At 34.3% G+C, this 12,623-nt stretch overlaps 1 protein-coding gene across 1 annotated transcript; it reads left to right on the top strand.

The window, feature by feature from the left end:
* The first annotated feature begins 359 nt into the window (after nt 1-359).
* On the top strand, nt 360-5,369 carry LOC141612923 (boron transporter 4-like). Its single transcript, XM_074431671.1, has 11 exons — nt 360-423; nt 899-1,295; nt 1,873-2,011; nt 2,107-2,272; nt 2,349-2,515; nt 2,689-2,862; nt 2,936-3,031; nt 3,399-3,515; nt 3,603-3,940; nt 4,113-4,407; nt 5,088-5,369. Exons 1-11 carry the CDS (start codon nt 360-362, stop codon nt 5,325-5,327), a joined length of 2,193 nt encoding a protein of 730 aa, XP_074287772.1. The 3' UTR covers nt 5,328-5,369.
* Nucleotides 5,370-12,623: the final 7,254 nt, after the last annotated feature.

Below are 12,623 nucleotides of genomic sequence, written 5' to 3' on the forward strand. Positions count from 1 at the left end.
AAAATTTGTAACAATACGTTCCTGAAAATGTATGCAAACTATTGAGTTACATATAGAAATTACAAATTAATACGGAGTATTTAGTACAGAGCATTTTTGTAGTAAAATGCAATAAAAATTCACCAATCGATACATAGGGGCCCTATGTATCGATTGGGAAAAAATCCATAATTTTTGGTACCCCCAGCCCTCGAGTAATTGTCTTAAACAAAAGGCTAAGATGTATTTGGTTCTTCGAATTCTATTATGAAGGATCCGAAAATGTTGATAATTGTCTAGTTAGGTAGTTAACTTGAGTACTTGGCACTGCAGGTAAGAAATGGAGAACTTAAAGACTCCATTTAAAGGAATTATAAACGATGTACGAGGACGACTTTTGTGTTACAAACAAGATTGGACAAATGGCATACATTCTGGAGCTAGGTATGTTCTCGTATTAAGTTTTTGTATGAGACGGTTTTCGTATAAGTCATGCTGTTAAGATTATAGAGAGGAGATTATTTCATAAACGTAACTGTATTATTGAGTTGTGTTTCTCATTGAATACATGACGATATATATAATAAATCACAATAGTCTAAACCCTAGACGGTAGCTGCCGTAACTCATAACTTAACCCTAATGATAGTCGGCCCTAATGGACCTAATATCCTAATACATGTTTTTTTTTAAGATTGTCTTATAATAACGACTTAGCACGATATCATTCTACAATTAGAGTATACATAATCGTACATATAATTGTCATAAACTGATCAGTATGATATACGGAGTACAAATTACAATGGTTCACTGTTTATATACTGTATATAACACTCGTATAGTATAACTGTATAAGACAGTTTCGTATAAGAATTTGTGTTAGTCTCGATGATTTTCTAAAATTGTACGATCATTCGTTTGTCTAACGTTAATGCCAACATTATATATAGGATATTAGTTCCGGCTACATCGGTCTTCTTTGCCTCTGCTCTTCCTGCCATTGCCTTCGGCGAGCTACTAAACAAAAAAACAGGTTCGCTCCTAATTACAAAATGTCACATAACGCGATTAATTATTAAGTCTTCTGAAAGACCATCTCACGTTAATAATAACTTAATAGGTGGAAATTTAAGTTCAGTACAAACATTAGCATCAACAGCAATATGTGGGATGATACATTCAATAATAGGTGGACAGCCACTTTTAATACAAGGTGTTGCAGAACCAACTGTTCTTATGTATACTTTCTTCTACAAGTTTGCTTTACAAAGACATGATTTAGGCCATCCTCTTTTCTTGGCTTGGACATCCTGGTACGTACGCGCCTGACCGATTTTCTTACTATTGTCGCTTTTGCTATGATGACGTAATTTTCGAGTCATTCGATAACAATTTCTTGATTACCCGTGTTTTTCATTGCACACGGTAATGTTGTATAATGTATATATCTGTTTTAGTTGAGATGGTCTTCTCACATAGTATTAGTGTCTAGAGCTGTCCGGGCCGGGCCGGTTGGCCAGGGACGGGCCAGACTCTTCTGGTCAGGCCCTGAACCGGCCAGTGGGAGGGGCAGGCTTGGCCGAGCCGGACTGGGGGTATGTTTGATCCGGGCCAGGCCCGTGATGGGTGGAGGACGGGCTGAGGGCGGGCCGAGCTGGCGAGCTTGTGTATTTTTTTTACTAAAATGGCGGGCCGGTGGAAATTTAGGACCCGGACCAAGGGCGGGCCGGGGCGGGCCAGATTGGCTAAAGTAACAAGGCGGGCCGGGTCAGCCCGTGCTAAGGCCAGCTCTATTAGTGTCAGCATGACAAAAACGTCACGGGTTCAAGTATTGGGAACCTCCAAAAAATCTCGTCTATTTTTACTTCTCATGAGGTTAAAAATTGGCAGGGTATGCGTATGGACAGCGCTTTTACTAATGTTATCAGCCATTTTTAACGCTTGTGCGATCATTGACCGGTTCACAAGGATGGCAGAGGAGCTTATTGAGATCTTAATTGCACTTCTTTTCATCCAAGAATCAATCAAGGTACTCGTCTACTGACTCTACTCGACTTTGCTGGTTAAATAATATCGACTGTTAAAACTATGGATCAATTCTAAGACAAATTTTTGATCATTAAGGGAATTGTGAGCGAGTTTCAAGTTCCGAAAGGCAAGGATTCAAACTACGACGAGTATCAATTCGAGTGGCTTTACTCAAATGGATTACTCGCAATCATATTTTCTTCGGTCTTTCTCTACACCGCCTTTCAAACTAGAAAGGCACGGTCCTGGTGGTGCGGCACAGGTTAGCTAGATAACTACATCTATAGGCTGAAGCTGTAATCATAGAGATTTTACGTAATTAGTTTAATTTCGTGCAGGCCGTATTAGAAATTTCATAGCAGAATTCGGAGTTCCTTTAATGGTAATTGTATGGACTGCAATATCATATGCTGTTCCTGGTAAAGTTCCTTCTGGAGTTCCTAGAAGGTTATTCAGTCCACAACCTTGGGATTCCGATTCGTTGCACCCTTGGACTATTGCTAAGGTATCTACATTCTTCTCCCAACTACTTAATTTTTCGACGTGCTCAAGAATTTGCCAAATTTTGATGCTGACGGTGTTCGAACCCAGGTCATGAGTATCATAGCTCATGACTTTACCAACTAAGCTAGTTGACATCTGCTGACAGCCTGGTTTGTTGCTATTGTGATATTGCAGAAAATGGCGGATGTGCCTCCGTTATACATACTAGGAGCCTTCATTCCAGGTTTAATGTTAGCAGGACTGTTCTTTTTCGAGCATAATGTCGCTTCGAAAATGGCTCAACAGAAGGACTTTAATCTTAAGAACCCTTCTGCTTATCACTATGACATCTTTCTTCTCGGATTTATGGTTAGTCATTAGTTTCTTTACATTACAATGGTTACAGCTTGGACTGTGCTAATTAAGTATGATTAATTTACAGACATTGATTTGCGGGTTGCTCGGACTTCCTCCTTCATATGCTACACTTCCTCATTCACCAATGCACACCAAGAGCCTCGCCGTTCTCAAAAGACAGGTTTCTAATAACATTGTCGACATAATTTCTCTGTTTTCTCAATACACGAGTGAAGTTATGTACGTCCTACCATTTTGGCTCTGTTCTTTTCGGCTAAAAGTAGCTGAATTGAACTTAATGGAGCTGAGTTGGAGTGAACTTAATTGAATGGAACTTTGCTAAATTGAATAGAGTTGAAGAAAGAGTTAAATTGAACTAAACTGAATAGCGCTGAGCAGAAATGAAACGAGCTGAAATTAAGCAAAAAAAAAACAGGGCCTTAGTCTGACATAGGCAGGAGACTGTCGAGCTTTGGGGAATTAAGGTAATACCGTATTAGTGTAAGTGTGTAACTAATATGTCGGTGTTGTTGGTTCTGTTATGACAGCTGCTGCGAAGAAAGTTAGTTGAAAGCGCGAAAGAAAGCATAAGAAAGAAGGCAAGCAACCATGAAATCTATGGCAAGATGCAAGACATGTTCCTTGAATTGGACATGAACAACAAGGTAAAGATTAAACCTCGATTATTTGCCACTTCAACGAGAAATTTTAGAACAAATCGTAATACTCAATCATTGTTAATTGATTTGCAGACAAACGAAGTCGTGAAAGAGCTAGACGAATTAAGGCAAGCAGTGATGACAAAGGGAGAAAATAATGATATCAAAGCGAGTGAGAAACATACGACAGTCGATCACCTAGAGAAGCACATCGATAACCACTTACCAGTACGCGTGAATGAACAAAGATTAAGCAACCTGTTACAATCTTTTCTCCTTGTACTGTCATTTTTCGCCATGCCTGTTATTAAACGAATGCCATCGTCGTTACTCTGGGGCTACCTTGCTTATATGGCCATTTCTAGTCTCTCCGGTAACCAGTTCTGGCAAAGAATCATGCTTCTTTTTGTTCCGAAATGTAGATTACACAAGTAAGGCCCTGTTCTTTTCGACTTAAAGTCACTTGAGATCCTAGAAGTTCAGTTCAGTTCAGTCCAGTTCAGATCCTATAAGTTCAATTCAGTTCTGTTCTTAATCACTAGTACTATGTTTGTCCCAACCCATCAATGTCGCGTCTATAATGTTGTGTGCATACAATGGCAGGGTATTGGAACGGGATCATCCATCATACATCGAATCAGTCCCAATGAAAGTGATTACAGCCTTTACAGTATTCCAACTGGTGTACTTGCTCATATGCTATTGCATGACATGGATACCTTTAGTAGGGATAATATTTCCCCTGCCATTCTTTGTACTAATAATCTTTCGGCATCTTGTTCTTCCCAAGTATTTCGAGGCACATCACTTACATGAACTAGACGCGGTTGAGTATGAAGAAGTCCTTGGTAACTCCAAGTCTCGACACTCTCTTCGTTGGGCCTCCTTCTCTTTCAGGGTATGTAATTCTTCTTCTTTTTTTTTTTTTTTTGACGAGGAAACCCGCAGCCGCTACTTTTGATAGCCTGCAAATAGGGCTGGGCACCGGTCCAAAACCGGAATCGGCAAAAGTCACGGACCGGATTACAAAAATTCCGGTCCGGGACCGGACCGGATAAATTTCGGTCCAAGATCGGACCGGTTGGACCGGAATTACCCACTTTTTCAAATTCCGGTCCATTGTACCGGTTGGACCGGAATAAAAATACAATTTTAAGAAAAAAAAATGAAAAAAACAATAATTCCGAGCATTCCGGTCCAAAACGGTCCGGACCGTAAAATACCGGTCCCGGACCGGACTGGATCGGAAACCGGAATCTTGGAAAATGGTGGACCGAAGTAATTCCGGTTCCGGTCCACTCGATTCCGGTCCGGACCGGTCCATTTTTCCGGTCCGGGTCGGATTATGCCCACCCCTACCTGTAAACCGCGTATACCAGGTAAGCCATCCGAAAGTAACAGGCACGAATTCTATAAAGCATGGACTCAGATAAAAAATGCTTCACCAGATTTTGCTCTTTTAACCACTGTTGAGTATGACCATCTAGATGTGTATTCATAATCTGGCATATATATGAAACTGTCTCACGCAAAACTTGCTGTATGAATAATTCGTGTTCATGTTTTTTTTTTATCCAGGGCGATGTAACACCGGATTTTGGAATAGTAAGTGAAGAAGAAATGGAAGTTTCGGATTCAGAACTATTAGATGAACTAACAACAAACAGAGGGGAATTAAAGAGCAGAACAGTGAGCTTTCGGAGCGAAAAATGTGCTACCAGTATCAGTAAGGAGGAAGTGAAACCTAGAGCAATGAGCTTCAGATTTCATGACAAACAATCCAAGGTCATGCAGGTCCATCCAGAGGATATTGTGTAGAAATAACGACTCGTTAGACTCTCGTAAAACATACATGGGATGACCCAGTACGACCAGATAACGCGCTAACTAATTTTTTATTCTATGAAGATCTTGAAATTGAAGTCACAATTTGGGGATCAAAGATTGTTAGTCCATTTTGTTTGTACATAATTGTTATCTAATGCTTCATTTAATTTAATTAATTATGAAATTAATTTCATTTTTTGCATTTTCCTATTTTATTATATTAATAAAAGGTAAGAATTATGTACATATTTTCCTATAATGTTAGATTGTTAGCACTTAGCATTCCCATGTTTGTAAAGTTAAACCAAAGTCTGTTATTTTCGACTTAATTCAGCTAAGTTCAATTCAGTTTAGTTTCGTATTTAGAGTCTTTCAGTCCCGAAAAAAGGGGCTAAAAGTCGTGTGTATGGGTAGAATGGGAAATAAGGCAGTTTTAAGGGGGAAGATGCAGAAAAAATAAAGACAGGGAGCAAATAAGGATACCAAGACAAATATGTATAGAAAACGACACGACAAAATGCAAACATCTTTTCAAAGGGAAATCTTGCCTAGACTACTTACTACATTACGTACATACAAGTGTATGTACGTACAACTAGCTCACTCAAAGAACTATCAAATTCAATCCGTTTAAATTCAAATACCCCGTATTTTCAAATTTCTCGAAAGCGAAGAAAACCGACCAACACGGCAACACGGGCTCAAAAAACAATCGAATCATGGTATTTGGATTTGGAGCGAGATAGAGTATAAATTGTTTTTAAACCACTCGATTTTTCATTCGGATTCTCTGGAAGGTTTTTTTTTTTTTTTTTTTTTTTTATTTGGATGCCTCGGTTATTTATGTACGTTTTTGTTTGAACCATGCATAAGTTGACAAGCTTTCACATAATCAAGCAAATTGTCTTTAATCATGCATGTATGATCTCTTGTCCTTTGTCTTTGTATAAAGAACAAACATATGTAATTGATTAAAGGCCAATTTTGATGAACTCATAGATTACGGCCTAAATAGTACGTAGATTAACCAATTAATCTGTTAATTTCAAGTTTTTGGTAAACATATTCTAATAGCATATTGACAGTAACCTATTATTTTTTTTAATATGCTGCTAATAGCGTATTCAATTTATACATGAAAGTAATCTAATTATTCTATAACCAATTAATTATTAATTATTAAACATTATTTCTTAATTCTGTTAATTTAATTTGATACTCAAATCCACCATTATAATTTATTAAACTGTATTCTATTAACGTTATACGTTATTATAGATCTGCTTCTACCGAATTGACAATAATTTAGATATTTATATGGTAATTTGACCTTAAAAAATGATTGCATGGACAAGTTACATGTTACTACAATACTACAACTCTTCTTTAAATCGAAAAGCTGCTCTGAGGTTTTGTCCTTGTTACGTTTTTTTTTTTGGCTTTAATTTCATTCTTTATCCTATAAAAATATACCTAGAAGTATACACAATACTACTGTACTTCCACTTAACTAAAGCCTACTTGTACATTCGTACGTACTTGCCTTAATTTACATGCCACCGCCCTTTTTAATTTACCAATTATTATTAGGGTTATGTTAAATATAACCCAAATACAACCGAGTGGGTTGTATTTAAGCAGCTAAAAGAGAAAATAAATAGTTGATATATACGGAGTATATTAATTGCATTGATTTATGTGTAATTTACTCTCTATTTTCTAAATTAATGCCAAATATAGAAGGATATTAAATGTTTAAATATAACTCAGTGGGCTGTATTTATCATTTCTCTTATTATTAATCAGTTTTTCTAAAACGCGTCCTTAAAATACATGTTAAAGAGATTTAAATAAAAAGTTTTATTAATCGGTTTTTTAAGACTAAAATAATAAAGCACTTTTTCAGATTTCAATGTCATATTTATTGTCAAATTTTTCATTTACGTCTTCTTAACATATGTCATTAGGGCACATTTTAAAAAAACCTTTATTATAATATTTTAATTAATTTTACTAATTATTTAGAGATTAGTTTGTGTGTGTTACTCCCAAGATCTAGCTGTTCTTAATTACCGGAACAGGAAACCATTAATTAGTAATTAGAGGAGATCAAGGAAACAACACTTCGAGATAATCTATGCGTGTACTCGTGTACATTGAGGAAGATTGTACGTGAGTTTTTCATGTACTATTTAAGATTGTGGGCCGTTGTGAAAGATCTTAGTTATGTTAGAATGAGATTTAATACTGCCGGTAGTAGTTTAAGCTCATGTATATTTCAACGAAGAAATGATCACTCGTTTACTTATAATTCAATGATTGAGTGTAAGTATTCACAGTTTCATATACGGTAGGTTATGTGTTCAAATCTGAGATATTAATTTTGCAAATTTGAGATAAGAAAGTAAAATATATTGTTTTTCCGTCTTTTATTAAACATTATACTCCGTATTTATTAGTTGTATATATACACAAATTAGGGGTGACCATTTCAACATAATCGTATATTTGAAGCTTAATGTCATCAATAAATGTCATTGTCTGTCATCATATTTTATAAGGTCGGCCATAATGTAATATAATTCCTAATCCAAGATAAGATATAAGACTTTTTTAAATAAATATTAGGTTTAAAATAATATAATTAATAAGTCCCAAACATTATGTATATATCATGTTTGATAAACTTAATTACAATGTGATAGTTTTTTATATATTAAGTCGTTATAAGGGCCCAACCTATAAGCAAAATTATTAGTTATAGCGGTTTATCTTTCAATTCCAAGTTAATAAGAACGAATGTTGCTATCACATTAAACAAACAACTCGTTGAAGCACCTCATTGGACATGACATGAGCATTATAGTAACCCAAAACCATTTAGGTCCGTTTTTTTTTTTTTTTTTTTGAAAGGAGTTGAATTGAACTGAACTGAACTGAACTGAATGACGCTAAGCTAAACTGAACTGAATGAAACTGAACTAAGTTGAGCTGAAATTAAGAAACAACAAAGTCTTATTCATAATTCCATGATTAATGATGGAGCGAGGGGGGCTAATACGGGTGCTCTAAGTAAATTTCGAAATTATGGACCACTAATGCACCCTTTACTTACCTCAAATAACTTTTATTCGGGACGTTTTACTTATCTTTATTAGAACAAAAGGTCGAAAACTATTGTTTTGAATGAGGGCATTCGAAATATAACTTCGACTAACAAGTCATAAACCGGCTAAACCCGTGTGATGCCTCTTTTCGGGTCACCCGCATAAATTAAATCTTGCTATGCTTAATCTATTTCCGACCGAGCTCCGATCGAGCTTGATCAATTTAGATCATTAGCTAATGTAGACATGGGTCATGACATAACCCATTTCAATTCATTTACTATCTACTCCACATTATTAATTTGCTAATATTTATAATGATCATCACAAAGTATTGACATTTGACTAATACCACTAAACTAATTAAATAGTAACGACTTTGTTTTGAAAACCTTTTAGACCAACAATTCATGAATTCAAGTTGCCACAGTCGCTTTAGGTCTTCATGTCATCCCCTCCGTCATATAGTTATCAAGAATTTTTATTCTTTTAAGTGAAAATACAAAGACCCAAGAATAATATAAGGACTCGGACCCGGGTGTGCAGATTCGAACTTGTGATTTATTGCCAGTAAATTTTGCTTTAATTGCTATATTAAAACAAATTTTATACGGAGTATTTGTTTGTCAATGTATACATACAATACAATATAGAATGAAGATTAGATAGATATTTGAACCTAAAATCTATTATACGTAATATAAGTATATAACCGTCTTAACTACCTACCTAAGATATCTTTGGTCTTATTCATACCATGGCTTTATTTAGCCTCACTTTTCATGCTTTCACGTTAATTTCATATATTATCTCTCTTGTTAGTTGTTAATTTGTTACAATGTTACCTAATTGGCTGAAAATGTCAAGGACCTACAAAATACAATTTAATGTAACAATACTTGGATTAATCAAATTATTTATTCGCAACCTCTCATTTTAGACGGCTGAATCCGTCTAAAATTAAAACATATAGACTGTGACCATCAATTTATCTTAGTTATAACTTTTTTTATCATTAAGTGATCATTTTTTATTATAAAACATTAACATCATTCTCGTCTTAGTTTAAGACCGTATTAAGGAAAACTAACTATTTATATCCATACTTAATTGTACTCTTTAATTTAGTGGGAAATTAATTATTTGGAAATCAGATTAATTAATTAATTAATTAATGACAGAGTATAATGACTAGGTGACCTTAATATACCTTAAAACTTCTCTCCAAGCTAAGATGACAGACTGACATGTATTACTCTATTTTAACATTATAAAACGTAACATAATTGATGTGATTTTAACCAAACATTTACTCAAAGGTTGAAGATCTCATGCATGTTATCTTCGAAACAGATACGTATCCATAGGAAAACTCGAGGAATAGTAAAAAAAAAAAAGTATTATAAATTGTAAGAAATTTAATTAATTTTGTTCGTAGGTGTGGACGTGTGGTAATCATTTTTTAGCCAAATCCCCTTAATTCTTGGCTTAATTAAAATTACTTCCATTAAAAGAATTTAAAAAATCGGCATTATTTAGGGGCCGAGTAGAGTTTTAAGAATTACTAATCGTATAAACGGTTCTAATATGATTTATTATAAGACTATTTTATCTAAATTATATTTAACTCGTTCATATTAATTTTTCAGACTTTTCTAATTTAGACTTTTCTTTTATCTTTGATTTCTAGAGGACAAAATTATAAAAATGACGATAAATATGTTAAAACAACATCATATAACTCATAAGTATTTACATGTGTTATATAGAAAATGTTTCACGATATAATATAGTTAGGAAGACAAAACGTAACATACAAATTTTACGCCGTATAAGTTCTGGTCCAAGAGTCGTTTATTGATCATGTAAAGTACAGTCTAACTGGAAAATAAGTTAGATTCATATCAAGTATATTATGACTCTTTTTTATGAAAACAATGACCATCTTAGGTAATGATCATTTTGAAGTGTAATATGTCGTGAAGTTGTTTTATTGAACAAAATTTTATATCATAATTGACCATTTATACATCTTTTTATAATCCTTTTTATTTCAATTACAAAATGCTCTAATGGTTATTTTCTGTTGTAAAATTGGCTTGTTGCTATAGACTGGAGGTGGTTTGGGTCCTAACCCGGTCACCGAATCGAGTTGGCTAAACCAACCTTGACCTGGTCCATGGGAAGGGACAAGTTAGGTGTGTTCAGACTTAGACCTGGCCCTAACCCTGGCAAGAAGGTCATCAGGCCAGACACTTTAGACCTTTTTCTTTGTAAAGGCTTTGTACGAGTTTGGGTCGAACTGGGTTGTTGAAATTTAATCTTGACCTCGTCCGAGTTAAAAGCAAGTCGAGGCTGATTAGAGTCCGAGTAAGATGAGTAGTCACTTTTACTAGCTTAGAGACCTACAAAGTTTTTCTGATCTCTCAAATGCTATTCACTTAGGTAGTTAGCTAGGTTGTTGCTTGAATTACAAATTATATTCTACTAACATTGTAGATTTGTAGGCATTCCTTAGGGTGGCTTATCATGCATGTAAGAACAACTTCAAGATATATTGACAAAGTTAAAGATGTGATCAAATCTATCAAAGAAATGATGGAAAAAGGCAATTAAATAAGCAAACCACATAAAAACAAGATGTGATTTATTGGCTTTATAGACAAAATGGACATGTATGTAAATGGCATGTGAAAACTCCCCAAAAATCCGAAAGCTCCACATCAAAGGAATAGAGACGGCAACCACAATCCAGGAGTTGGGGGATATGAGAATTAAATTGAACCCTTATCGATTAGTCTCTTTTATAACGGATATATTCTTCTGAATAATAAAACAGGTTAAATAACATTTTATACATAAATACGATAAAGTTTTTATTAATATCTAAACATTCTGCTTTATCTTATTTATATTATTTGATTTGTTTTATATTTAAGATGAATATTTTCATCTTATATAAGAATTTTTGATGCGATGTCTCATAAAATGGACCCTCCACTACTTATAGAAGGACCCCTACATGTCTTGGTAATATTAAGACATGCATTTGGGGGCGGTGCCCTTGTTTGGGACAATTTTATGCTTGGGGGCTCCCAACACACATCTTCTCACAAGTCACTCTTGCTCCCAAAATTTTATTTTTTTTGAAAAATTAAAAACGTGAAAGGATGGCATGAAATTTTTTTAGACCCACTTCTTGATAGATCCCATGTGCTAAATTTTAAGAGTAATCGTCCAAAATGTCACAATCTAGCTTGTATATATTGATTCATATATAGCGAAAGGGTAAACGGGTTAACGAATTAGTCGAATATGGTTTAAATTTATTGATTTTATATTATATTAATTCGAAATATAAATTAGGATTTTAGTGTTAGAATTTGCTCAATGTCTAATTATGTTTGTACCCTTTAAATATTGTGTAGTTACTCGTAATAACTTGAATTCCTAAGAAGTTAGTAGGATTTTAGAGGTTCTTAGTTATAAAATTGTTTTTGAAATCCTATCAAAAACATTCATTTAGTTGTTTATCAATCTATTTTTAAAGGTATCTCTTTTACGGATGATTGTAACAAATTATTTCAGAATATTCACAATAATTTAATGAATAGGTTCGTTCAAAGTTTGATTTTACCATTTGTAAAATAACAAATCGAACCCCTACATATTGACTTGTATTAAAATATCAATAAATCTCCCTTTAAGTCGGGTAATTTATACGTGCATATAAGACAAATGTGTTGCTTATTTTCAAACCCTAAAAAATAACGTTCATTTAGTTATTTATCGAATCTATTTTTATAAGGTATGTCTTTTACCGATAATTGTAACAAATTTCTTTCAGGATAATCATAACAACTTAATGAATAGGTTCGTTCAAAGTTTGATTTTACCATTCGCAAAACAACAAATCGAACCCTTGCATACCAACTTGTTTAAAATATCACGGTGTAGATCACTATATTATTTTAGGTGTTAATCAAGTTTATCTTGTACTAATAGCTGAGACAATCTCCTTTGAAATACTGAAGGTAACTTAGACCCTGTTCTTTTAGACTTAAAGTCACTTAATTTAAGTTCACTCCAGATCCTATAAATTCAGTTCAGTTCAGATCATATCCTATAAGTTCAGTTCAAATCCTATAAGTTCAGTTCAGTTCAGATCCTATAAGTTCAG

This window comes from Silene latifolia, chromosome 11, assembly GCF_048544455.1.
Source record: "Silene latifolia isolate original U9 population chromosome 11, ASM4854445v1, whole genome shotgun sequence".
Lineage (NCBI taxonomy): Eukaryota > Viridiplantae > Streptophyta > Magnoliopsida > Caryophyllales > Caryophyllaceae > Silene > Silene latifolia.

Excerpts from the sequence above, each read along its gene's own strand:
- LOC141612923 (XM_074431671.1), top strand. The coding sequence starts at position 360 with ATGTACGAGGACGACTTTTGTGTTACAAACAAGATTGGACAAATGGCA. Across the intron at positions 2,516-2,688 it reads ACCCTTGGACTATTGCTAAG|AAAATGGCGGATGTGCCTCC; the intron begins GTATCTACATTC and ends GTGATATTGCAG. Across the intron at positions 2,863-2,935 it reads TCTTTCTTCTCGGATTTATG|ACATTGATTTGCGGGTTGCT; the intron begins GTTAGTCATTAG and ends ATTAATTTACAG.